The 26,308-nt window shown below is 35.5% G+C and overlaps 2 protein-coding genes across 4 annotated transcripts in view; one reads left to right on the top strand and one right to left on the bottom strand.

Annotated features, from left to right (window-relative positions):
• Positions 1-24,816, top strand: part of LOC132203417 (probable ATP-dependent RNA helicase DDX52) — a 95,447-nt gene extending 70,631 nt beyond the window's left edge. For 2 of the 3 annotated variants that reach the window (XM_059631197.1, XM_059631196.1), the window contains 14 exons: positions 8,455-8,633; positions 20,207-20,326; positions 20,389-20,506; positions 20,564-20,712; positions 20,766-21,121; positions 21,356-21,459; positions 21,518-21,590; positions 21,644-21,938; positions 22,368-22,490; positions 22,544-22,770; positions 22,852-23,016; positions 23,081-23,525; positions 23,714-24,110; positions 24,172-24,816. In XM_059631197.1, coding sequence (XP_059487180.1) covers positions 20,240-20,326; positions 20,389-20,506; positions 20,564-20,712; positions 20,766-21,121; positions 21,356-21,459; positions 21,518-21,590; positions 21,644-21,938; positions 22,368-22,490; positions 22,544-22,770; positions 22,852-23,016; positions 23,081-23,135 — 1,752 coding nt within the window. In that variant the 5' untranslated portion in view covers positions 8,455-8,633; positions 20,207-20,239 and the 3' untranslated portion in view covers positions 23,136-23,525; positions 23,714-24,110; positions 24,172-24,816. The remainder of the gene's footprint in view (positions 1-8,454; positions 8,634-20,206; positions 20,327-20,388; positions 20,507-20,563; positions 20,713-20,765; positions 21,122-21,355; positions 21,460-21,517; positions 21,591-21,643; positions 21,939-22,367; positions 22,491-22,543; positions 22,771-22,851; positions 23,017-23,080; positions 23,526-23,713; positions 24,111-24,171) is intronic. The other variant, XM_059631198.1, reaches the window with a different exon arrangement.
• A 61-nt stretch (positions 24,817-24,877) lies between these two features.
• LOC132203304 (uncharacterized) lies at positions 24,878-26,295 on the bottom strand. Its single transcript, XM_059630972.1, has 4 exons — positions 25,907-26,295; positions 25,593-25,730; positions 25,522-25,535; positions 24,878-25,439 (listed from the first exon to the last, which is right to left on the bottom strand). The coding sequence occupies exons 1-4, from the start codon at positions 26,181-26,183 to the stop codon at positions 24,945-24,947; spliced, it is 924 nt and encodes a 307-aa protein (XP_059486955.1). The 5' UTR covers positions 26,184-26,295; the 3' UTR covers positions 24,878-24,944.
• Positions 26,296-26,308: the final 13 nt, after the last annotated feature.

Here is a 26,308-nt window from a genome sequence, read left to right as displayed (position 1 = left end):
TATTAAAAAAAAATGTTCTCCAAAACATAACATGTGCAAAAAAAAAAATTTGAAACTGATAATTTTTTCGTTAACCTCTATACAAGAATTGAATCAAATTTTTGGGAGTGTGTGAATTTTGCCTTAATTTGGTGTTACAATAATTTTCGTGATGGACAAAAGATTGGCAACGGTGCAGCAGCAGGCAAAGTGGAATGTGAGAAAATGAAGAGAACCGTTGGAATTATTGCAGCGAGTAAAAAGCAAAGTAGCGTTCTCGATTTTCTCTCTCTCTCGGCGAACTAATATTTTCCAGCACTTTGGCGGCCGCCCCGCCGTGGAGTGCGACACCGATATCGCGTTAGTGCTAATGCCGCGCACAATATTTTTTTTTTATCCCCGCGCCAGTTTAAGAAACAACGAGAACGCATTTGGTGACGGCGGCGGGGGTCCGCGCGACCAAAACAGCGGAAAACACGCCAAAGTGCATTTGCAACTCTTTCGAAATTTATGTGTGCGGCGACGAATATTATAAAAAGCTTTTTGTCTCTCGCACAAGGGCCCGCACGTCATCGCCCGCCGGTGGAAAAAAAACATGCTGGCGATAATTGCCGCACTCGCCGCACTGCTCAACTCCGAGATTCATTTGCTTGAAATTTGATACTTTTCAAGAGAAAACAAGTCGACGGTATGGAATAAATTTTTACACCGTGTTTTAAAATAAATAGAGAGGAGGAGTAATTAATTTCCATTATGAGAGGCACAGTTAAATATTTTCATTAATTAAAAATAATTTATGTTTTGGATTTAAATTAAAATCAAGATGTTGCTGCTCGCATTAATTATTAGAATTTATTGTAGTTAAAAAATAATTTTAATAAAAATTTTATCATTTTTATAACGATTTATCAATCGTCTCTTTGCCGAAAATTGCGGTATTTCTTTAAACTTTTTTCTTTTTCCCCCTGATGACTTTGATTTGATACCTTTCAATGAAACTGCGGAAATTTCTTTATCCAATTTAATTAATTATTTCAATTTCCTAGAACAGAGAGTTGAATTTATTATATCCCAGGATCATCCAATCTGGTTTCTTAATTGAGCTGAAATTTTAAATTAAATAATCGTATTTTAACCTTTTGTCTTAGAGTCATTTTTTTAATTTGTCATTCAAAATTACCAAATCTCGTTCTTGATTCATTTGGAATTTCCTTCCTTAAAAACTGGAACTTTTTGCAAACATTTACCTTTGCAGGGCGAGATTATGTGCGACTGGTGGTCCCCGATGATCCCTTAATGCGCGTCAAATAAAGCGGAAAACCAGATTTGCGTTTGGCTTTGTGCCGTTAATTTCCAACGTTGGCGACTCCCCGGGTGCGCGAGACACGAATATTCGCGTCCAACAATTAAAAGCAGCTGCCCCCGGACGAGACAGCCCAAGGAAGAACAATAGACGAATTGGAAAAAATTAAATGCATATAGAGAAGAGAAAACGGCCTTTTCATGACTTTTCTGGTTCACTCAGCATGCAAATTCAATTCATTTATTGAAAAAGAACAAATATCGGGAAGAAGAAAAGTGCAGATTGAAATGAAAAAATCAAAAGTGGTGGTTCGGTTGCCGCGGGACAATATGGCCTCCCGCGATGACACGCGCGGACAATGGTGTTCACGCAGCTCAAGGGTTGCATACTTTTTCTCAATGGGGCAGCACGACTCCGCTCGATCCCCCGTCGAACTCCTCTAATGAGCAGCCCGTCAAATCTGTCAGCGTGCGGCCCAAAAGGCACATCCGAATAACAAAACACACCGCACCGAACGTGCAATTACCAGCTCTCATTATTCCGTCAAATCGCGTTTCAAACATCATTTTTGACATCTGCAATTCAAAAGAAAGTCTTGAGAAAAGAACAGTTGGAAATCAAAACGTGTATTTTACTTTACATTCATATGCGCACAAATATATTTTTTTTAAAGGCAATGACAGCAATAGAACCAAAAGTCACGTAAAGTCGGTTGAATTTTGCTCTGGTTTCAAAAATTTCCTTTGCAAGAGGAAATTCAATTACAAAAATTTTCAGGCTCATTCAAAGTGAGATTTTCTATTTTAAACTCACTTTGTGTTTTGGTTTTTATTATCGACTTCGTTCAAATTGGCTATAAATTGAAGTTGAAGGGGCAAACTAATCAACAAATTGATCCATTTTTAATTTTTTCTTATTTTTTATTTTAGTTTCCTTTATACTTAATTTCTTAACATCCTAGATTTTAAAAGTATTTAAATCAAAATAACAATTTAATTTCAAAATGGACACATTTTGACAGATTTTTCTTAATTTAGATTCGATGAGTTTTGCACTCTTTTTTTGCAGCAAAAATTTTGAAATTATCAAATGATTTCTTTACATTGATCATTTACAAAATTAATCAACATGCGGAAATTAATTCCCTATTAATTTTTCAAATAGTAAAAATAATTTAAAATTCATTCTTTCTTGTATTAATGCAAATTTATTCCAAAACGACTGGCGTGGAAATTCTCAAATGAACGTAATAAGAAGAGATTCTATTTTACATAATAACTTTTTCTGTTACATAAGAAAGGAAACAAACGTGTTGCCGCACGGAGAGACTCTGTGTCCGATCATACTTCAATTTTATACGATCTGATCGCCTAAAAACGACACAGTGAAAAAAATCGTACAGCGTTTACGATCTGGTGATCGGACAGAGCGTGCAAGCTGGATTGTATAGCGCGTTTGGCGTGCTCGCATAAGCTATACGAGCCAAAGTCTACTATTTTGTCCGATCAGAGATCGGACAAAACAGCATAGCACTCAATCGGCTGCTCTTTACGATCTTTGATCGGACAAACTAGAGGATCTTTGCTTGTATAAGCTTTACAATTTAGATCTTCTGTTATTATTTTTATTTTTCATTTCATATTTATTTTTATTTTAGGAATTCAAGTTTTTAACAAATACAAGTTCAAATAGAGTTTCATATTTTTTATTTAGGAGTACAAAGTACAGAATATAAAATTTATTTGTTATACATCGTCAAAAATCAATTTAACAAATAATGGCACAAAAGTTTGACAAGTTTCTTCAGCTTGTCGTCATGCTCAAGAATTTTATCTAACGTATTATTAGTTTCTTTAACAATAAATTTAAAAAAATGCTACTCTGGCTCATTTTTTATGCTATTCAATTCTGGCATAATTCCTTTAAATTTAACAATATCATATCAAGCTAAGTTTGCGGAATTCAAATTTCAAAGAAAGAAAATGGACTCATCACTATTGGGTTGATCCTCAGTTTAAGTATCCTGGTGGGGTGAAATTTGATGTTGCCCATCCCGGCCGGATGCAGTTTGGTTCTTGTGGTTTGCGAATCAGTGAAAATTTCTGCAACATTTGAAATTGACAAATTAAATTGCTATAATGATCATTTTAGGCATTGCTGTACCAAAGCATTAATGAATTAATTTCCTAATAGAAATGCAAACAAGAAGACACCTCACCTTTTTTAAAGTTAGTTTATTTGAGCATTCTTGTTCCAATTTTGAGCCGCTGCGCAGCACTGCATTCAGGGAGGACTCATAGCTTGGCAGCAGCTGAATTAACTCAAGAGATTTTTCTGAAAACACAGATGGAAATCGAATTTCAAATACAAGACCTTTTAATTCAATGTGTTTTAATTTACCTTTAGTGCGTGGAATTTGAATTCGATCTCAGGGGCAGTTTTCTTTCTAAATTGTTTGAAATTTTACAAACTTAGGAGCAATACATCCGCACAGGTCCAGGTCTTCTCTCCAACTGACGCCAAGCCAAAGTTTTGGAGGGAAGCTTCGGAAAAACGACCGTTGGCTATTTTTGAAAAGGAATTTCTCGAAAGTTGCTGATAAACAAGCGCGATTCTCTTGGGCGCGTTCCGATCAGACCAGAAATTTTGTCTGATCGCTGATCGGACACTCCGTTCATTCACGCTGATCGTCTCATGTAGAAGAACTGGGTCGCATATTTTGTCCGATCAGTGATTGTAAGGACTATTCTTTACGATCTAGATCGGACAATTTATACAATCACTTTTAGGTGATCAAAAATCTCACTTTACTTCCGATCAGATCGGATACATTATACGATTGATCGGAAGGATTTGCTCCATACGATCACGCTCGGACATCCAGTCTCTCCGTGCGTTGATTCATAAAGTCAAGAGATTTTTTGGATGTACTCAATCGTGTAGTGGATCTTTTGTGTGTTCAAGAAAGAAAAGTGAGGAACGAGGTAGGTAGGAGCCCTGGCGCGCGCTCGGCGAGGGGCTCGAGGGCCCGCTGAGAGCCACTCGTCGCGCGGGGCCCTTTCCTCGCTCGCTCGCGGGCACATGCCGCTCTCTTCAATTTCATTCAAGTTTCAGCTTCTTTCGCTGCAACAGACGGTACACAACGAGGAACTCTTGAATTTTAAAAGTGCGCACATCGCCCCAGGACCATCAAACGGTTTCATGCGAAAATTCAGCTGTTGCGCTTCTTATTTTTTTTTTCAAAATCGTAAAAAATAATTATAATACTTCAAAAAGATAAAAATATTTACAAATTATTTTATTTAAAAGCATTGTCAAGCCACGTTTTGTTTCAAAAATCATTATAAAAGCCTGATTTACTGCTCAAAACGTCTCATCTTGTAATTAGAACATTTAATTATTTTGAAATTATCAGAATTTGTGTTTAAATTAAACACCAAACAAAAGATTGAAAATGACTCCCATTTGAAATCAGTCTGCAAAACTTGTAATATTATATAATATTGCAATAAAAAATTTAAATTTCTCTTGAAATTTAATCATTTAAATAAAGGTGATGATAAGAAGCTTATAATTATTGTTTTTGAATCGATATTTATTTTATTAATTTTAGGTACAATTTTATAAAAAATTGTCAGAGGATTCAAAAATATTTTTGAAATTAGTACACCTAATTTAGGAAATAATGACCTTGTGATAACGACCCATATATAACATTTCAGGAAAAAAGATGAGCAATTCAGTTTAAAAAAATGAATATTCAATCTGTGAAACATGTTGGCACTCGAGGAGAATAAATCATATAATAAACTCCTTGAATTAAAGGAAAGGGACTTGATTTTTTTGCAATTTTTGTTTATCACTTTTTGAAACCAATTTTATCAAACAACTTGGTTTTCTTTTATATTTGCAAATTGTGTTTATTGATCTATCAAAAAGCTACTTTTCAAAGAAGAAAGGATGTTTAACGTATTTCTACAAAACAACCACCATGGCAAGAAATTTGTCTCAACAATTAAATTGCATTAATGATCAGAAAAATGTTAATATTTTACTAAAAGTTCGAATAGCAAAAAACCTGGATAATAAATAAAAATATGCTATCTGGTTTCTGTAAGGTTAATAATCAAAAGAATTCTTCTTATTTAACTTTTCCAAGAACTGATTCAAGAGATTTTTTGCATAAAAAGAGATCTGCGGAGATTGACTTGAGCGAAAACCGTTTGAATTCCCCTTTTCTTTATCATTTGTCCAGCGCAGCATTGAAAACCCTTTTGATTATTTTCTGCGATGATCGCTGCAGCACTTGTGTTGGAGGTTGACCGTTTTTCCGGTGAATAAACGAGCGTTTTGCCTTTTGTAAAAAATGCAGGGAGACGAATATATATCGCCGCGTCACATCACTCTGCGGAGAGCAAAGAGCATCGAAAGCGTCCCGCGGCTTCATTATTATTATGCAGCGATCTCTTTTTCTCCGCACTTGTGAGCGATTTTTGCCTCTGCGCAGCTTTTGTTGGATGTAAAATAATAGCAGGGTACATAGAGTCGCGCGCGATCGTTAAAATCTCTCCTTGTGTATTTTATCTGATCTTTTGATTATTGTGCAGTGGATCGTGAGAACGGCGCGGTGACTTACCTAATTGCCACCTCGGAAGCGCCACGCCTACTTCCGGCCTCTTTCTTCCTTTCTTCCGCTCTCCGTCGCGTCCCCTGCTCTTTCTTTCTTTCACTCACTTTTTGATCCTACATAAAATTTTACCGTGGGAATTGAATTTCTTTTCTCGCGTTTGCAAGAATCAAAAGTCTATAATATGCTTTTGTCCATCGCGGGAATATATTAAATTTCAATTTGTGCCGAGATGGAGTCGCTGGATTTCAATTAGTCGCCCGCCGGCAAGACTTCATAACGTCGATCTTCTTCTTCGCGTACTCTCTTGCAATTATTCTAATCGACGAACCGCTGCACGCGACGATCCTCTTTAACTCATCTATATTAATTCCAGCCAATTCTATTGAGCAGGAAACGCCGCTCTGCTCGGACGACGTTGATTGATTGCGCGACAAAAACGCTCTTCCGACTTTCAATTAATCCGAGGATTGAGAAGTTTCTTGTATAAAGATCCACCTCTTTGATTCATTTTGATTTTAACCAACAATTTCAATCATTTTCATACAATCGTAATTTTTATCAAAATCAATAAATAATTGCTATTATATCTATAACTTTGAAGTGAATTTAAATTTAAGAAAATAAATTGAATATTTGTAGCCATAATTTTTACATTAATAAAAAGTAAAAATCAATTATTTTTTTATGTCTCAAATGAAGGTAATGCGCATCTTTTCAAAAATAATGTATTTTAATGTAATTTAAAAATTATATAACTTAATAGAAAAAATAGAAATTTCCTCATAACTATTTTAGGTCCTTATTTTTTAAATTTTTTTATTCATGATGTGTTTTCTAATAGATTTATTTCGATAAAATGAAGCATGCGTTTTTCTGATAAATTAATTTTCTGCGAGAAATAGCTTTTGCGGAAAATTTCGAACAATATGATATGTATATCTTCCACCCTCCCCTGATAAATAAGAGGTTCCTAAATTATTGTCCAAAGTTGTCTTTCTTGATAATATTTATAATTAATTATAAAATGCATAAATTAATTTTTATAGTTTGAATATGTTTTCAGACCGGCCCCTTTGCTTTTCATCGGCTTTTTTTATAACATTTATATTGTGTTGCGCGCGCGGCGAGAAGAAGAATGCAGCAATAAAATAATCGATAAGAGAGCAAAAGACATGGGCGATGAAAAGTTTTGAGTGTAACAAAAAAGGGAGAGGAAGCAGAGCTGCTTCAAATATAAATTAATGATTGATTAAAACGCGCGGCGGCGAGGCGGCGGCAGATGTGAAAAGAGAGAGAAATGATATATCTGGTTGATAGTGCGTGCATGAAACGACCCGCATCACCGTTTCAAATCTCAAATATCATAACATATATAAGGATAATACGTACCCTTGCAATGAAAAGAAATACAATTCAAATTACCAATTAATCGAGCGCAGCGTAAAATACACGGCTGCTAAAAGAGGATAATATAATATATACTATCATGCTTTTTGTACATCATGGCAATTTAAAAAAAGATAAAAAAAAATCTAACAAAAAGACTCAAAAAGGAAATACAAAAATGCTTTTTCTAAATTCATAAACTGATGCTTATTATAAATCGTTTAAAATTATTTGTGAAACTATAATCTGTAAAATCTTCCAAATGCCTGGAAGTGCGCAAAAAGACATACACTTTTAATTGATTGTTTTCTTCTTTCAAAGTTTCAAATGATCAATACACTTTGAAATCAATATTATATTACTATGCAGCTTTTGTGGCAAAAGATCTTTATGAAGTCGACTAGAAATTAAACAAAATTTTGGACAAATATGTTGACAGGACGAACCATGTAATTTATAATTATATTAATTTTAACGTATCTTAAATATTAGAATTATTGGAAACTCAAATGGCGAACAATATAATGAAAATAACTGTGTAAATCACGTACCCAAAACAAATTGAACACAAATTCCAAACGTTGCCAAATTAGCAGAAATAATTTATATTTGTGTTGTTTAAAATTTAACATTTTGAAAATAAATTTTTGTGATAATTTTTGTTTCCACTTCGCTTTTCCATCAACCTGTATTCATAAAAAATCTAAAGTAATATCATTTCCACTGATTTCCACATAACAAAAAAATTAAATATAAAATAAAAATTGCTATTGAAAAAATTTGATGGGTCGTCATTATCATGCATTTTAATTTGAAACGGTGCGAGCGCTCTCACTTAAGGGTTTGATCGAATTACATTTGGTTTCATTTCGGAGGTATGATATATAGAAGAGTAGTCGGATTGGCTTCTTTTATATTCTTTGGTCGGCGGCGTTTGCGGCAATTGTCTTTTGGAATTCATCTGTGGGTCTGCGCGCTATTAGATGTAGCCCATGTTTTGGCCGCAGCGGGGTTCTGATTACTCGCGCGGCGCAACACAAAAAATGAATTTATTTCGATTGAGCAGCGCCGAGAGTAGCGGCCCCTTTTATTTCCACGCGTTTTATTATTATCACCGCGTTTCTCATTACACGAATTTCGCCTTCCATTGTTGCAGCGACGAGAGAAGCGACGACAATTTGACGCGCGCCCGAGAAACACGCGGCGCGGAACGAAATGTGGAGGGCGAATCTCTTGTAAACACTTCATTCGACGAAGGCAGCTTCAACTTTTTGCACAAGAAAAATGACAAGAGCAGAGCAAAAAGTGGTGGTGTTGTGACCTCAAGCATTGGAAGTGAGTCTGCAATTCTATTAATAAGCCTTTTTTATTCTTTTTTTATTCAATTAATCAGGGCGTTCTTTAAAAATAAGCTTCCAAATCAAATAAAAACTTTATCTCAGTATTAACACAATTCTTAAAAAGAAGCAAATTACTTTAATATAGAAAACTTCCCAGTAATTTCAAGCAAATGTCAATTAATTTTAAAATTTTGGCGTATAGAAACTCACTGCGCTGAAATTTTGTAAACCGTCTAAAAAACAAAAACCATCGACTAAAATTGAATTAAAAAGTCGTAAATATAATTTTTTTCTCCATCCAGCAGATGTAATGACAAAACACAACATCTTACATCATCAAATCAAATACATCAAAATAAAATTAAAAACAATTGCATGTTTATATATACGTTTCATGACTTATTCTCACAATTGATATATGTTAACTTTAATTATTTCAGCATGGGTTGCAGAAGTAATTTTTATTTTAAATTTTTTTCCATCCAGATCCCTGCTTGAGCTTTTATATATAATAAATGTTTTTTTTTTGTCTCATTGCTATTTGAATTCGTTTTGATCCGAATATTTTTAAATTTAATAGAGAGTTATGGAGAGTTATATCACCATTCACCATGCACAAAATGCCAAACTTTTGAGATCATAAAAAGACATCTCCCACAGCAGCGAGTCACGCTTGACTTTTTCAGATGAAAAATTTTTACTGGCTTAATTTTTGTTTGGAATTTAACTATAAAAATAGCATTATGAAACAGCAGGAACAAATTATATAAATTTAAGGCAGGAAAGATTGCGAAGACATAATAACGACTATAATTAAGATGAAATAAAAGGCGGATTCCAAATGAAGAGGAGCAAATTTGTTATTGATTTTTATTGTTTCTGCATAGATACAGCAACAATGAATTTGCTAATAGGAAGCCAGATTTTATTTCATCTTAAAAGGAAACACCTAAAGGCCATAAAGGGTTCCAAAATTTAAGAGATTTTTGTTACTATATTTGTCTTTCAAATGTATAGAATATCTTAAAAACTCCTGAATATTTATTTTATTTCAAATTGAATGAAAATTAAATTTTATAATTAAATAATCTGAGATTAATTTGATACTTTGGAAATTAGCCAGTTTTTTAAAGGGTGACGTGTGCGATAATTGCCAAGCTCAGTTAGTCGCAGAGGACAAAAGGACGGGGAGCGCGAAAAGGAGCGACTTGTTGAGTCGAATATACAGGATTTCCTACTTAGCGTGCTGGCAAAAAACAAAAGTGGTGTGATGGGTGCTGCTGGCTGGCTGGTGTCACGCTGCGCCGCGCGACAAGTGCCGCACTTAGCCGCCGGGGGGGTCACCGTCGGCCGCCGCCGCCCCACGACGTCGCCCAACCAAACACTTTTCCTTCCTTGCACATCCTCTCTCTCTCGGAATCCGAAAAACTCGAACCTTTCTTCCTGCAACATTCCCAGGAAATTCTCGCCAAACTCCAACATTGTTCAATGTTTAGCACTGCAAAAAAATAAAAAGTGCAATTCACTTTGGCGAAATTTGCATTTTAATTCTTATCAGGCGAATGCAAAGTAAGCGAAGTTTTATGTAATTGGGTTTTAAAATATAAAAAGGATTTATTAAACAATTTGTAAATTTTGTCCCTTATTCAAAAATAAAATAATCATAATCAAAATTTCAAAACTATAGGAACTGATCAATCCGTCATATGTGTATTAGGAAATAATTGTTTTTAAATAATAATAAATTTTAATCAATATATTTCGAAAGTGCTTATACAATATACTCATCAAAGGGATAAATAAAGCTTATATTTGCCGGGCCGCTTTTATTATAATTTTTGTACACTAATTGTTACTACGAAGATTACTATTAAGTAAGTATAATTTATTCGGTTTGTCGCAAAAATGATATGTTATCTTCATGTAATGAGACATTTTGCTTTATTAATACATCAATCATTTTCTTTTATATTTTTATAAAATACCTTAAAAAAAATGAATATGAATGCAAAAGTTGATACCAATTTTCATGAAAAAAACCTCAAGTTTTTAATTTTGAAACATGAATGCATTTAAAAAATTTAATAGAGTCCAAAAATTTAACCCATTCTTTATCTAACTTAATAGTTTTCAGACAAATGAAACTTTTTTTAAACTTATATTTTAGTGTGTGAAGCTGCACGACTTGAAATAATGTTGTGATATAATTTTGGTTAATGAACGTGCGTTTGAGGATGACGGAGATGAATCGGCGCGGCCATTCGCCGCCGCCGCCGCCGGTTGATATCAAACGCGCATTGTTGGCGCAGCAGATACCATTAGGCCCGCGCGTATAATAATTCGACGCCATTCAAAAAAGTAGATTTGGTGTTTGGAGCGGAGAGAATTGGATAAAGGAACGGGTGAAGAGAGAAGTGCAGGAGCGGCGGAACAAATGACACAAACGTCGCCGCCGCGCTCGGCTTCGTTTTCTCCGGAATGAGAGAACAGCAGCGGAACAAAAAACGAGAGACCAAATAAAAAGAATAACAAGTTGCACGTTGGCCGCCATTATTTTCCGCCTCGCTCCCATCGCCGCTTTTGTCTTACGCTTGCTTATCGCGTCGCCTCTGCCCACTCACGCATATACAAAAAACACACACAACCGAAACCAACGCGGATAAAATGGGCTTTTCATAAAGTATAAAAAGAGAATGCGTCTTCGTCAATCCAACCAGCAATCACAGTTTATAATTTCCATGTTTCCGTTGCATTTGAAGGTACCACACTCTATAATTTAATTGCATAATTGAGCGGATAAAATTTTTTTGAATTCCAATTCTTTTAAGGATGAGTTCTTCAAATTCAATAGCAATTTCTTACAATGCAGAATCGGACCCAAATTTTTAATTAAAAACGATTGAATTACAAATTTTTGAAACACTTTTGTAAACAGATTGAAGAATAAGTAAATATATTTTTTGGAATTCTAATGTTGAAGGAAATTTAAAAAAAAAATATGTGTTTCTTTTCATTGTAAATTTAAGTCAAAATAAATTAATTACTACGCAATTTTTGAAATTTTTACACAACTATCTTTTTAAGTTCATTATACACATGGGTGAAATAATCAAGGTCTAATGCGTTTTATAATTTTTTTTTTATCGAATATTTATTCAATAGTTTCAATACTGCTCCCAAAGCATCTCTGATGTTTCAAAAAACCATTTAAATCTAATGGAAAACTTGATGAGTTAGAAAAAAAATATGAAAATTTTACGTTTTGAATTGGAAGTTCAATTGAACACTGAATTCTTGTCGAAATAGCCCATTTTTCTGAAATATATTAATATAATAGAGCCTATATTATATAAGATTAAAGGACAAACACGTTGGAAATTTAGACTTATGTGCCCAACTCAATTTCATTTTTATAATTTATAACATACAATTTCAGCTGATTTTTTTCCCCGTCTCAAAAAAGAAAACAAAGAAAAAATTGTATCCATTAACACATGCACTGGTTTAATTATTGATGTTTCAATATCACCTTAAATTCTCTACTGGCAATAGAAAAAATTCAATTTTTATGCTCCATGTCATTTTGTATTATATGATATTTACTTTTATTACTTTGCGCTTATTAACTATTAATTTAACAAAAATGCAAGTTTTTAATGTTGTAATAAATGATAAAAAATTATATCATGCATTTTGTAAAAATTTTCTGAAAGTATTCAAACATCATAGATATTTTTTTCCACAATTTGATTATTTAATGAGTTTTGTCGTCGGATTATTTAGATGCGGAGATTTTTCTGACGTGAGAGAGCAAATACAAGAGTTTGTGTTTCTCTCTGTTGAGCATAAATTAATGCCGAGCAGCGCACATTAATAAATTGTAAGCTCATTTTCCCATCGCGCGCGTCTCTTCCTCTCTCTCTTGTTTTGTGTGTTTTATTTTTCTCGAGTCTTATATGATATTTATAGGCATGGAATTATTAAGGGGCCGCGAGTGTAACACTAATGAGCATCACGCTGCGCGCTACAAAAACAACCGAAATCCGCGGCCGCGCGTCTGAATAATTCATTAGAGCTTTTCTCAGCGGCCATTCTCTCTACTCTAATTTTATTGTTCCGAATCGCTCCCGACTCGAGAAAGAGAATATAACCCTTTTTAAAAAATAATATCAAACGCCATATAACTTTTCTTGATGGTCGAATCGCACGCACCCATAAAAAGTAAAATATTCTCGGTGGAAAAAATTAACGCGCGTGTTCTTTTGTGGCCAGTCGTAAATTTCAATTTTCCTCCTCTTGGCCGCTGAATATATAAAAATACATAATAAATTCGTTTCTTGATTATTTTTCACGCGATACCTCTTTTGCTGATGCGCAGAGAGAGAATAAATTTCGATTTATTTTGCTTCTCACAGAGGAGAGAGGAATTTTGTGAGGTTGCTGATTTTTATTTAGACGCAGTTGCTGATTATTACTTTAGCGCCAATTAGGGAAATGAAGCGTTATTTGCAATGGGCGTGTGTTTTCCTCTATGAAACTTATGAAAAATGTAATAATAAATAAGAAAAATATATGTGAAAAAGCTATAGCCAATATGAAAATCTTTGCAATGAGGAATACACACTTCATTGAATTTGATGATTGATTCTATTTCAAAGATTAATTTACTATTTTAAACTAAAATATGGTGAATAATATGAATAATTTTATTCTCTCTTTGCCTGTTCATTTTTGTATTATGAAGTAGAATGGTTGAAAGAGTTTGAAAAAAAGTGGCGACTTACTTTTTGGCATTGTGGAGCATTCCTCAGCGGGCAAATCAAGATTGAATTGGACAATCAACGGAAGACATGTGACTCAACAGCATCTGAAAAAATTAAAGATTAACTGATCAAAAACAGATGGTAAATGTCAATTTTTTCATAAGTAAAAAAAGTTCACTTTTTAAAACAAGGAAAGAGCTCAAAAAAGTCTCCCGCAGGAACCTATAAAGAGTGCCTTTGATGCAAGTTCTTCTGCTATGGACGAACTTATTATATTAGATTTTTCTATAATTTAATATCATGTGATAACAAATTTATCATAATTTTCGTAAGCATTTGATGAAAATAAATTATTTCAAAATTATAAAATCGCGGTAGTTTGATTTTATATTTTAAATTTCTTTGCATTCTTGTTAATAAAAAAAAAAAAAAAAAAAAAACAGAAATAATTTAATTTATAGTCCGATTTTTAAATACCAAATTTGTATGATTTTTGTGCAAGTTTATAATTGCCGCATCAGTAGAAATATGGAGAGGCATTAAAGTCAATTATGGTTGAGGCAATTATAAAATTGGCTGCGCGGAGACCAGACGCCATCAAGAAGTGTGAATGATGATGAGCGTCTCTGATTAATTTTCGTTTCTCTGATTGTCTGCGAGGTGAGGAGAGTAAAGGCGGCTGATGAAAATCTTTGAGGGACGCATTCCGATCCGCGCGTAATTATATCCCAAGCACGTGTGACGCCAACTCCAATTATTTATCTCAAAGTTGATGACTTTTCTTTCAAGTAAATCAATTTATTATTCATTTAAATGCCTTCTTAAAAATTCGAAAATCTCACAGTTCCGATTTCCGATGTCTCGGTTACATTAAAAAAAATGCACAAATCATATAGCGAACATATCTCAATTTTAAAAGATTTGTATGCAGGAAGAATTTCACGATTGATGGTTTAGAAAATTGCAGTTTCGTTAAAGCCAATAAAATAGGTTCAACTTTAAAAAAAAATACATTGTGAAAATCGTGTAAAATTATGGAATAAGAAATTTAATTATTTATATATAAAAATAAAAATTAAATAGATAATTAATGTAATAAAAAAAACTAAAAGCTTTATTTAAATTATGCAATTCTTTTTTATTTTGCACCTCATCTTGGGGTTATTTGGTGCAATTTAAAATCTATTTTTGGAGAAATAAATGAGAAATAAATTTCAAAAGTTTAATTGGTAATGTTACATGCATAACAACAATAGATTAGTTATCATAGAAAAATATAAAAATTTGGACATGAAATTGAAAAAGCTATTAATTTTTAATATTAAATTATTCAAAATCACAAATCATCATTTAAAAAATCAAAGTAATTCCTTGTTTTAATAGAAAAGAAATCAATGATGTTTTCACTTCTATAAAACCAAAAAAAAGTGAAGAGGAAAAAGGACCGATTTCCCGGAGTGGTAGGAAACTGTCCAGAGTTGAAACTGTCCAGGGGTTGAAACCGTCCAAAAGATGGAGGATTTACAAAAAACACACCCTTATATGGGGAGGAGTGAATTGTGAGGGCATGACCAAGAATAGTGAGAAATGGAATCGTATATAATATTTTTTGAGAGGGACAAATAATCGATTGCAATGATGTAATTATTTGTATCTTTTAATGCTTTCAATATTGGACAGTTTCCACCATTGAGTTGAAACTCTCCAGGGTTAGAAGTGGCACCGCTGTCGCTGGACAGTTTCACCTTCTGGGCAGTTTCAACTTGTAAATAATGCTGCTAATTGTTATTCTCCAGTACTGGACAATTTCCACCGTTGCGTTGAAACTCTCCACGTTTACAAGCGGCAACACTGCCGCTGGACAGTTTCACCTTCTGGAGAGTTTCAACTCTTGACAATTATCAATCAGGTATATTTTCTTGGACAGATTCACCCCTCTGCTACTCCCAGAATATAAATTGAGTGATATTTCGGTGACATATTTGGGTGATCTCGTTCCCATATATCCCTTATGGTTTATGGTGCTGACGCGGGGGCGGGCTTATTCAGGGACTTCAGAGTGCAAAAAGTTTCAGGTAGTGTCAAAAGGAGATGCTTGGTGGGGCGTAACGCAGATTCTTAACTATGAGTAAAGTATTAAATTTTATACAAGCAAAATTTGAAAATTACCATATAAATATGAGGTTGCAACTAATATTGTGAATATAATCAAAAAAGGGTAAAACGTGGTGTTTTCTGAAAACTTAACAAGAAATTTTGATTTTTATGTTTGGGAAATACCTGCCATAAAAACACTATGCATGCTTATATTTTTTATTAATAAAAAGAGATTGATTTCAATCCCACTCAAATTAAAAAGCTGAGGCCTATTAATTACTTTATTGTGGGTTATTTTACATTCCGTTGCGTTTACATAAATTGGTTTAGTTTTTAGTTAAAAATCACTGAAGGGCTTTAGGTTCACTATTAATTGTCTCGTGGATTTTCTCTCCCGCGGCAAATAAAGGTTAAATTATAAATGAAGTATCCAAAATTTGTATACGTCCCTGAGTAAGAAATCTGTAATTTTGTTGTGGCTCAGCGAAGGTGGCAAAGCAGCTCATTCAACCCTTTGTATAATTTGTTGTTTGCGACCTATTTCTTGCTCCAAGGGGAGGTTGTGAGCGAGCCAGAAATGCAGTCGATGAGGCACACTGGCGCACACAAAGGAAACAATAAAAATAGCCCAAAGGGTTCGTGCGCTGAGCGAAAAAGATCTTCCAGGAGAGGCAGTAAAAGGAAGAAAAATCTTTTTCGTCTCTCCTGCGGTCTGTGGAATCAGCTGATTGCTGCAAAAATCCATTTCAGTTTTTAATTATTTGCAATTGTTCTTAACGCAGCAAAATTATAAAGCGTGCATCATTAAATTCTAAATAAATATTTTTACTTTGCCTGTTTTTCTCAAATTTTTCGTAATATTTGAAGTGTCATTAAAATTAAAAAATGTGGATATTTGATAAATTTTGGAAAAAAGTTTCTTTTACTATCCTGAGACGTTTATTCTAGAATGGTAAAAGTTTTGTTTGTAAAATTCTGACCAGCAGTTTTCTTAATAACACGCTCAATAGTTTTCCATTTTTGACGCGTTTTTTTTCACTTCGAATTTAATATTAAAAAAACAAAAAGGGTTATAAATTGCTCTGCAACAGAATTTTGTGCGCAAATATGTGCCACATATCAGGAATTTTTGAAACATTTTTTGGTACAAAAGAAAGTACAGTATTCAGCAAAATATGCTAATTTTTTAAGTTTTTTCTTTATAACTTGCTCGCGTTGACAACGAATTTTTTCAAAAAATTTGTAGACGTAGATAGGGCAAAAATGAAAACATCCATAAAATTTGGAGCTCACTGCTTTAATGGGAGATGAGAAATCAGCAATTAATACATTTGTCACGCCCAATTCTAGCGGCGCGAAAAAGCAGCCGTACGCTTATAGCAGAGTGAAGCCGAGATTTTAGATCACTTGGAAGCGAGAATTCAAATTTTTATAGCTTTGCTCCTAATTAAAATAAAATGTTCATTTTTGAAAAAGGGATTCAATTTTCTTTTTACCATCAACTTTTGTATCAAAAGTTTTTAGGTAACTTTATCTGGATCCTACATAATTGAATTTTAAGATTTTATGCTAATCAAAGAAATTTAATAAAAATCGAAAAAAAGTGAATTTTAAAAGTATAACAAAGAGATTATTTAAAATTTATATTTAATATATAGATTTAAATATTAACTCGATATTTCAAAAGAATATTCTCACATTCGCAAGATATTGCAAATTTATTAAATATTTTATAAATATTTATGGAGTTTTAACAATGTTATATTTGTTTATTTGGCATTTTAAATGTTTGACAATTTAAATATTTTAAATTAGATAAATGACAAACGAATTGTAAAAAAATCAAAGTTTGAGAGCAATTAAAATTGTTTTAATTACGACTAAAAGCTAAATTGCACACCGCGCTAGATAATTGACCAATATGGAAGTTTTAAATTTGATTCTGCTCCGCGTGAGAATGAAGGTGCATTAATTTTTTTAAATGAGAGCTCAACCGCATTTTATTTAATCAAAACAGAGAATTGAATCACAGGCTAAGAAAAAATTCCTGACACCTTGCAGGCCCATGTTAACTAAAGTGTTTCTTTCTCTCGCACAACCTGCAGAAGTTGTCAGCCAGAGCACTTTTTCAATGATTATTTGAGACAATGTTGATCAATCTGGGGGTTTTCAATAGAGAGATTGAAAGACCCCAGACGGCCGCGGGTGACCCAGCTGACCGCCATCACCGGCCCCACGGCGCCTTGTTGTTCGCGAGCCAGGTATATGTGTTGCGCGCTTGTCTTTTTGTCTTCTGGCTGTTTTTATGAGAAAATAATTTTATTTCCCATGGTTGCACAGCTCAAATTGAGCGATTGAGACTAATTCTTATGAGAACTGATAAATGACTACAACCCATAAGAAATTTGAATATAATAAGTATGTTTAAACAGCACTCTTTTGCACAAAAATGATAATCATTATTAATTAAACTAAACGAGTTCTGTTTTTATTTAAATAGTTCATCATAGCTCACTGTAAATGAACTTTTAAAATTTATTATTTATTATTTTATTATTTTTAAATTATTGATATATCAATGTGACAAAAAACAAAAGTTAAATCATTCCTGCAGAGGTTACTGCTGGGCAGTTTCAACCGTTGTGGCGAATCTGTCCGAGAAAATATACCTGATTGATTTAATTGTCAAGAGTTGAAACTCTCCAGAAGGTGAAACTGTCCAGCGGCAGTGTTGCCGCTTGTAAACGTGGAGAGTTTCAACGCAACGGTGGAAATTGTCCAGTACTGGAGAATAACAATTAGCAGCATTATTTACAAGTTGAAACTGCCCAGAAGGTGAAACTGTCCAGCGACAGCGGTGCCACTTCTAACCCTGGAGAGTTTCAACTCAATGGTGGAAACTGTCCAATATTGAAAGCATTAAAAGATACAAATAATTACATCATTGCAATCGATTATTTGTCCCTCTCAAAAAATATTATATACGATTCCATTTCTCACTATTCTTGGTCATGCCCTCACAATTCACTCCTCCCCATATAAGGGTGTGTTTTTTGTAAATCCTCCATCTTTTGGACGGTTTCAACCCCTGGACAGTTTCAACTCTGGACAGTTTCCACTCTCCCGATTTCCCGCTTGAATGGCGCGCAAATTTGTCGGAAGCGTTCAATTCCGCGAATCTTCTCTCCTTACTTTATTTCTTTTTTTCGATGTTTGTTTTTATTTCAGTCAGCCGAGACAAATCGCCGGTGTCAACACGACTCGATTTTTGTTACTTTTTTATAATCAGCAGCGAAAAAGGGTTCGTGGCGGCGTGAGTGGGAAAGGCGGGGCGATTTCCATGGGCAGTCCTCCGCCGTCCAATGGCGCCGCCGCCGACAAAAAACGATAAAGAAAGAAATAAAGAAAAAAAACAAGAAGTCCAATTTATCTAATCGGCCGTTTCGCTCCACAGCGGGCGACGACACTTTCGTGTCGACAACGCTACTTTTTTCCGACAACCATAACATTTATACAGTCTTATCTAATTTTCGCCTTTTTTGTTTCCATAAAGTTCTTTTTAAACAAACCGGGCAAATTAAAATAAATACATATTCTCTAAACTTAATTTTAATAATATTTTATTTACTTGAAATTTTTTTATTGTATTCATATCAAAATGTAATCACTGAAAATATTTTGTACCAGTGAAAATTTCATTTCAGCCCAAATAAAATTTTAAATGTGCTTCAATCTTCTTAAAATCATTTAGCACTATTGCAATTATTAAAAATTAAAAATGTGTTATTTTCCAGTCACATACGCAAATAATATAATGTATTAATTATTAATTAGTTTCGTCAAGAAAGTGTTTAATAAAAAAGAATTAGGGCATTGGTTGTTGTTAATCATGGATTTCAAAATTCAATACAAGGGACAGAAAAATTTTTAAAGTTAAAAATACAGCCTATGTTTTTAATTTTTATAGTGTGTTTGATAAAAATTTAATTTTTGAAATCTATTAATCTTCTCATTGCTGTATAATTAAAATGGAAAAATATCGTCAATTAATGATTAAAAAAATTATAATTTGACATAGTATAAAAATAATAAAACGTACGAAAAGAGCGGAAGAGCGAGAGCAAACAATTTTTAGAATGGAGCGAAGAAATTTAAAAATTTGGTGAGGGGAGCGACAAATCTGCTCAAAGAGTGAGAGCGGAGCAGGGAGCGGAAAACTGAGAGTGATGCCAAGTCTGGTTAATTAGGTTATTTCTTAATTTTCTGCAGAAATGATTAGACTTCAGACGGGTAACCTTAGAAAAAAAATGGATAAAGCACTATAAAAGGATTTATTATGTATAATACCTTTTATAGAAATCAAAATTCAAATGTTTAGGAATTCAATCGTTCATGTCTCTAATTGCAATTTGCCTATTACTTAACATAAACACCCGCAGTAATTACCTGTGAAACTAGCGAAAATAATTTTGTAACACACTGCATCCATAAATTAACTGAAAATAAAAACTAATTATTCCTGTCCTGTTCTGAAAAAAATATCATCTGTACTGACTGATTTTGCGATTCTGATGAACTGGTATAGCCCTCTGTGGGCGCTTTTGGTAATTACATCGAGCGTCGCCAAACCAAAATCAGCTGCAAAAACAAGCGGCTTCCACAACACGTGACACGTGTTTCTTGTTGATTGTTTCTTTGGTGTTTTAAGACCTTCAAATTAAGCTTAAATTAACTGGAAATCATGGACGTATCGGACATTTTCCGCAAGCTCTCGTCCGGCGCCAAATTCAACACCAAAAGGTTCAACTCGCACGCCCGCAAATTTCAGGTTTGAGCCGCAAACTAAATTTAATAAAGTAATTTTTCCATGTTAACATAAATTTTTGATAGATGACTAAGAAAGTCTTTGAGCCTGAGCCTGTGGTTAAAAATCCTCAAGTTAAGGTCGAGGAGGATGAGGACTTTGACCTGTCCGAGGCGGAATCAGACGAGGAAAAGACTGAAGAAGGTTGGAGTCTTAAAAATAAATTTGTGCTTTTTTTTAAACAATTTTTGTTTTAAATAGAAAATGAGGAGCCTGAGAAATCCGATAGCGAAGAGGAACTGACCCTGATGGGTTCTATCAAAGCTGGGAAGGACGGAAAGCCCGTAAAAAAGATCAAGAAAAAGAAAGTTCCGGAGAAGGAAAAACTGAAAATTCAGCATCAAGAAGAGGTTAAAATCTATTAATTAACTTTAACTCAAATTTTATCAATAAAAATTCTCAGGTCAACCGGAAAAGGAACCTGTTGAAAATGAGTGTGTGGACGAAGGAGAAGGAAAAGGCGGAGGGGGTGCCGGAGCCTGCGGAGACCTTCGAGCAGCTTGCCGAGCGCTACCACTTGGCCGAGGACCTGCTGAACAACGTCCTGAAAGCGGGGTACTGCGTGCCCACCCCTGTGCAGATGCAGGCCATCCCTGCCATGCTTGAGGGCAGGCAGGTCATGGCCTGTGCACCCACAGGGTCGGGCAAGACAGCCGCCTTCCTACTGCCCCTCGTCCACCACCTGAAGGCACCTTCAGGGGTGGGCGTCCGTGCCATTGTCGTCGCCCCCACCAGGGAGCTTGCCCAGCAGATCCACAGGTTCAAATTTACTCACACATTCAAAGACATGCAACGCTTAACTTGAATGTTTCGTCTGAAAGGGTCAAAGTTTCACTGTTTCTCTCAGCTTGTTTTTAAAATTCCCAAATTATTGGTATTCTGGAAGTTTTTTAACTGGGATAATTTGAAAAAGAAAAAAAAAGAAAACTTATATCGCCTCAAAACTTTATCCTTGATTGGAAAATAATTTAAATATTTTTTCTTTGTATGTAGGGAATGTTTAAAACTGGCTGATGGAAGACGTCTGCGCATTCATTTGCTGAGCAAAGTTAAGGAGCTGGTTAAAAAGTCTGGACCTGAGGGAAAGGTCAAAGCTGGTAATTTTTTTTTATTTTAATGTTAAATTTTATCTTAATTTCCTTTCAAAAATGTTAGACATTTTGATCTCAACACCAAACCGCCTGATCTACCTCCTAGAACAGGAGCCACCTGTCCTTTCCATGAAGAGGTATTTAATCTTTTAACTAAATTTGCAATGAAAAATGTGATGAATATTTTCAGTGTAGAGTGGCTGGTGGTTGACGAGAGTGACAAGTTGTTTGAGGAGGGTAAGCAGGGTTTCCGGGAGCAGCTGGCCAAGTTGTACCAGGCCTGCGAGAGCTCGAAGGTGCGCAGGGCCATGTTTTCCGCGACGCACACTAACCCGGTGGCCAGTTGGTGCCGCAAGAACCTTGAGGGCCTTGTCTGCATCAATGTTGGAGTTCGGAACTCGGCTGTTGACCTTGTAGACCAGCAACTCCGGTTTGTTGGCAACGAGGAGGGAAAACTGCTTGCATTCCGCACCATGGTCCAAGAGGTACCAATTCTAATCATAAAATTTATTCTTTCAGCTACTCGGAGACAAAAATTAAACTGTACTCAAGTCTTGAATTTTGATTCAAAAATGAATAATTTATGCAAAAGTGAAAGCAACAAAATTTTAAAGGCTCCTTTCTTTAAGATTTTTGAGTTGATTCAAAAAATTTTCCTTGGTCAACCCTTCACCTGTTAAGGATCATTGATCATTGTGATAGGGATAGAATTCCAAAAAGTCATATAGTCAAATTTTTGGTGAAAAGCCATACTGTATTGAGTTAATTGAAATGCTTATTACTGAATCAATACTTATCTATAACTGATTCATAATTCGTAAATTAAAATCTAACGCATTGAAAGAAACTTCTCTTTTTTTACTATAAAAAAATTCCATGCACCTAAAGTTGACTAATTTGAATTTTCTAACAAGGGACTGAGCCCCCCTGTGCTGATCTTTGTGCAGACCAAGGACAGGGCGCAGCAGCTCTTCCAAGAGTTGATTTATGACGGAATCAATGTCGACGTCATCCACGCTGGCCGATCTCAGCAACAGGTTGGATTTGTATTAAAAAAATCTGAATTATAAAAATAATAATATAATTTCAGAGAGACAACACAATCAGATCATTCCGAGAGGGGAAAATTTGGGTGTTGATCTGCACAGAGCTGTTGGCTAGGGGTGTTGACTTCAAGGGGGTCAACATGGTCATCAATTATGACTTCCCACCCTCGGCCATCAGTTACATTCACAGAATCGGCCGCACTGGCAGGGCTGGCCGCAGAGGAAGGGCCGTCACTTTTTTCACATCAGCAGACTCCGGCCACGTTAGAACGTAATTAAAAAATTTCCATTAAAATAAAAATGATGTGTAGGTTTTTTAAATTGTCATATTGTGTCATTTTTTTTATTGCAGAATCGCCAACTTGTTGATCAACTCTGGTTGCGAGGTACCTGAGTACATTATGAAGCTAGACAGGGCATCAAAAACGGAGAGGAAGGAACGGGCCATGAAGGCGCCCAAGAGGAAACAGATATCTACAGAGCCCTCCTTCGAAAAGGAAAAGAGACTCAAAATCAGGTGATCATTCAATTCAGTGAGAAAGTCTCATCAAGTAGGTAAAAATTGTGTAATTTCATTTCAGGCGGATCATGAAGAAGGCTAAGAATAAAGGCGAGAAAGCCCCTAAAAAGGATTAAAATTAATTACAAATTAAGGGGTCTTCTTTAAAAAGTGATTCTCTAAAGAGACTTCCTGTGTAAATATAAAATAATTTAATAAACATAAAAGTTATAAAAAAAGTCATATGACTTATGAGCTTGTAGAACAGTTTATTTGAGAGCAGCCAGCCATGTTTTTTGCACAGATTTTACGTCACTTGTGACGCCAATAATATAAGAGTTACATCAAAGTGGAAATATCTCTTGGTGGCACCACAACTGCGACCTAGACTTTTTAAACGCTCAACATAATATATGATATTATCATTAACTGGCCATCCAGTCGCGCCCTACAGTCTAAACTCTTAACATGGCGGATCCAGCACCGACTCTGTCGTCCGAGATGCAAAATACAACACCTTCAACGAGGTATGTGCATAAAGTTTATCAGAAAGATTTTTTGCTGATGGTAAAAAATGGATAGCTTTTATTCTATTAAACTGAAATGAGGAAAAAAATCTATAATTATTATAGCAGAAAATCGGTTCTTAGCTGGCATGAAAATGCAGCGCATTTCAGAATTCACCATTTTTGACATCGAATTTCTGATTTTGCAGCAAAAACCTGGGGATGGAGATACCAAAAGTGGCAAGAAATATTTCCGATGTCCATGCAAATCCATCCGAGTTGATTAACAACCCTTCAGAAGAAGCACTGATTTCAGAAGCTGCAGAGGCAAGCAATGTTACTAAGGAACAGCAGCAAGTCCATTCAAGCTTGTTGCACGAAATCAGTGAATTGAAAGCAGAGATTGCGACCATGAAGGACCAATTGATTTTGATACTAAGAGAAAATTTGGAAATTGCTAAGCAGGGCCTGCCTGCCGCCCAAGGGAACTTTTACAAGGACTGCACTCTGAACAACACCTATAATTTGCGTCCGGTGCTGCATGTTCCACAAGACTATGATGCACAACCTGCTGCCCCTCAAGTTGATGAAAATGATGAAGGGAAGGTAATTTATTTTTTTATCCCCACATCACGCAAATTAAACAAATATATACCCAAACTTTCAGAGTTGGTGGGATGACAGAAGATGCAGGTTGGCTGTGCGAGTTGTCGGCGGTGTGGTGGCTATGTACTTGCTGTCCAGCAAGGGGCCGTCCATCGCAAGTCACGTGACGCGTTCCTTGGAGGAGCGTATCGGAAACTTCATCTCAAACCAACTTGCCCCAAGGCACTCCATCTGCGCTTCGACGGCACCAGCGCCTTCCAGCTTGCAGCAGGCAATCCCATTGTCTGAACCTAATTAACCCAAAGCCCCAAGTAGTGACACATACAATTTTAAAGATTTTATAGCTGTTGCATAAAAAAAAGGAAATAATGTGAGATGTTTTGGTGAAACGAAGGACAAGTTTAGTAATTCTGCTTGAATTATAGGTATTTTAAAACATGTACTAAATCAGCATTTTAATTGATAACACGTGGATGTGAAAAATTGATTTTTGTACCGAAATTAGCCAATTTCAAAAACACTTCGAAAAGAAATTGTGATAGAAAAAGTGCATTGTTCCCTATTTGCTTAGGGTGATCTTTTTGAGTATTTTGTATCCTTCCCAAAACGCAGTCTGTGATTTATAGAACTCATAACTTCCATCTTTGATAATTATTTTCTCAATACTGACTTATGGGCGTCGCAATAAAACAATGTTTTCATACCTTAATAAAAAGTAGAAAATCATTTTTAAAACCCCTTAAAATTAAAAAATCATGGTCTTTCCGACGACATTTTCTTTATTTACAAGTTTTACAACTTTATCATGAACATAAGTGATGACAGACTTTTTAACTACAATTCAGTCAGGTGAGGAGTCTTTCTTTTCTTTCTTTTGACCCTTTTTTGCTGGTCTTGGGCCATAATAAGGTTGGCCTCTCCAGAGAGGACGAGCACCGTCTCAGAGAGCGGCGCGTCCTTTGGTCGGGCCATGACGGAGTAGCGGCACTTGACGAGGTCCATTTTGGCACCAGTCACCACAACAGAGACCTCAACAATGTGGCCCACCGGACAGGGGTTGGGGTAGCGCAGACTCTGGCTGTGCACCATGCACCCCGGCCCAGGCACCTGCGTGCCCATCACACACGACACTAGTGAGTTGAGGAAGGCCCCGTGGACTACGCCCCCCTCTCGGTGCACTGGGTTCAGGTCGCCGCTCACCTCGGAGAATATTTCCACGTCCGCCTGCGTGACCTCGCGGGTCAACAACCCCTTTTGTCCAATCTGCACTGCTGAGCAAAAACTACGGAATGCCGGGATTGGTCTAAACCTGAGCAGAGCCATTATTTGCTGACAACTCAAGCAGCAGCAGTTGGGCCAGGTTGGCGATCCTCTGGTTCGGATGGCCCGAAAGACTGTTTATTTCCTCCACCAGGGACTGCAGATCTGAGAGGAGGGTTTCAATAAATTTAAAACTTTTTATCAAGACGAAAAACTGCAAACCAATCAATGAAGAGGGTGTCTTCAGGTAAATCAGGGTGGTGATGGTATTGCAAACTATTTCCTGGTTTTGCGATTTCAACAGAGGCTCCAATCTTTTGATTCCGTCGTGCTGCAGGATGTACTCCTGATTAACAGGATCTGCAAAATTAAATTCACATCAATTATTCATTTATTTTTTTGTTTTTCATTTGCAACAAAATATTTTTTGGAAATAGAAAAAAATCCAGACAAAAATTGAAAATATAGGATATATCTTTAAAAGAACAATAAGCTCTCCTATCAAAATGTTAAAAAACGTTTGAATACATAATTACCAACGCAGAGGTTGCAGATTCCTCCTACGGCAAATTCACAGAGAGGTTCGTCGTCTTCAGAGAGTGTGTCGAGGAATAGGTCAATGACGCGGTGGAGGCGGAGGAAGTGGTAGTTGATGGGGTCGTAGGCAAAATTTGCCAAATTGGCCAAAACCTGTCTCTTGGCCTCTCGAGAGTCGCTCTGTTGAAATTCGCGTGCCAACTGCTCGAGGTAGTCGCACCGGCCGACGCCGAACTCGCCCGTACGCTTTCTCAGCCGCTCCTTCGAACTGAACATGACCTTTCCATCTGACCAAACCAACAACGCATAAAGTCCTTAACGGGTACTTAATTAACGCCGAAAAAGAAAAAGGGCAAAGATTAGTCAAAGGTCAAAGAAAAAAAGAAAAAAGTAAACAAACC

Source organism: Neocloeon triangulifer, unplaced genomic scaffold (genome assembly GCF_031216515.1).
Source record: "Neocloeon triangulifer isolate White Clay Creek 2 clone unplaced genomic scaffold, ASM3121651v1 ptg000017l, whole genome shotgun sequence".
NCBI lineage: Eukaryota > Metazoa > Arthropoda > Insecta > Ephemeroptera > Baetidae > Neocloeon > Neocloeon triangulifer.
The sequence above is the reverse complement of the archived record's forward strand: the minus strand, read 5'-3'. Positions and strand labels throughout refer to the sequence as shown.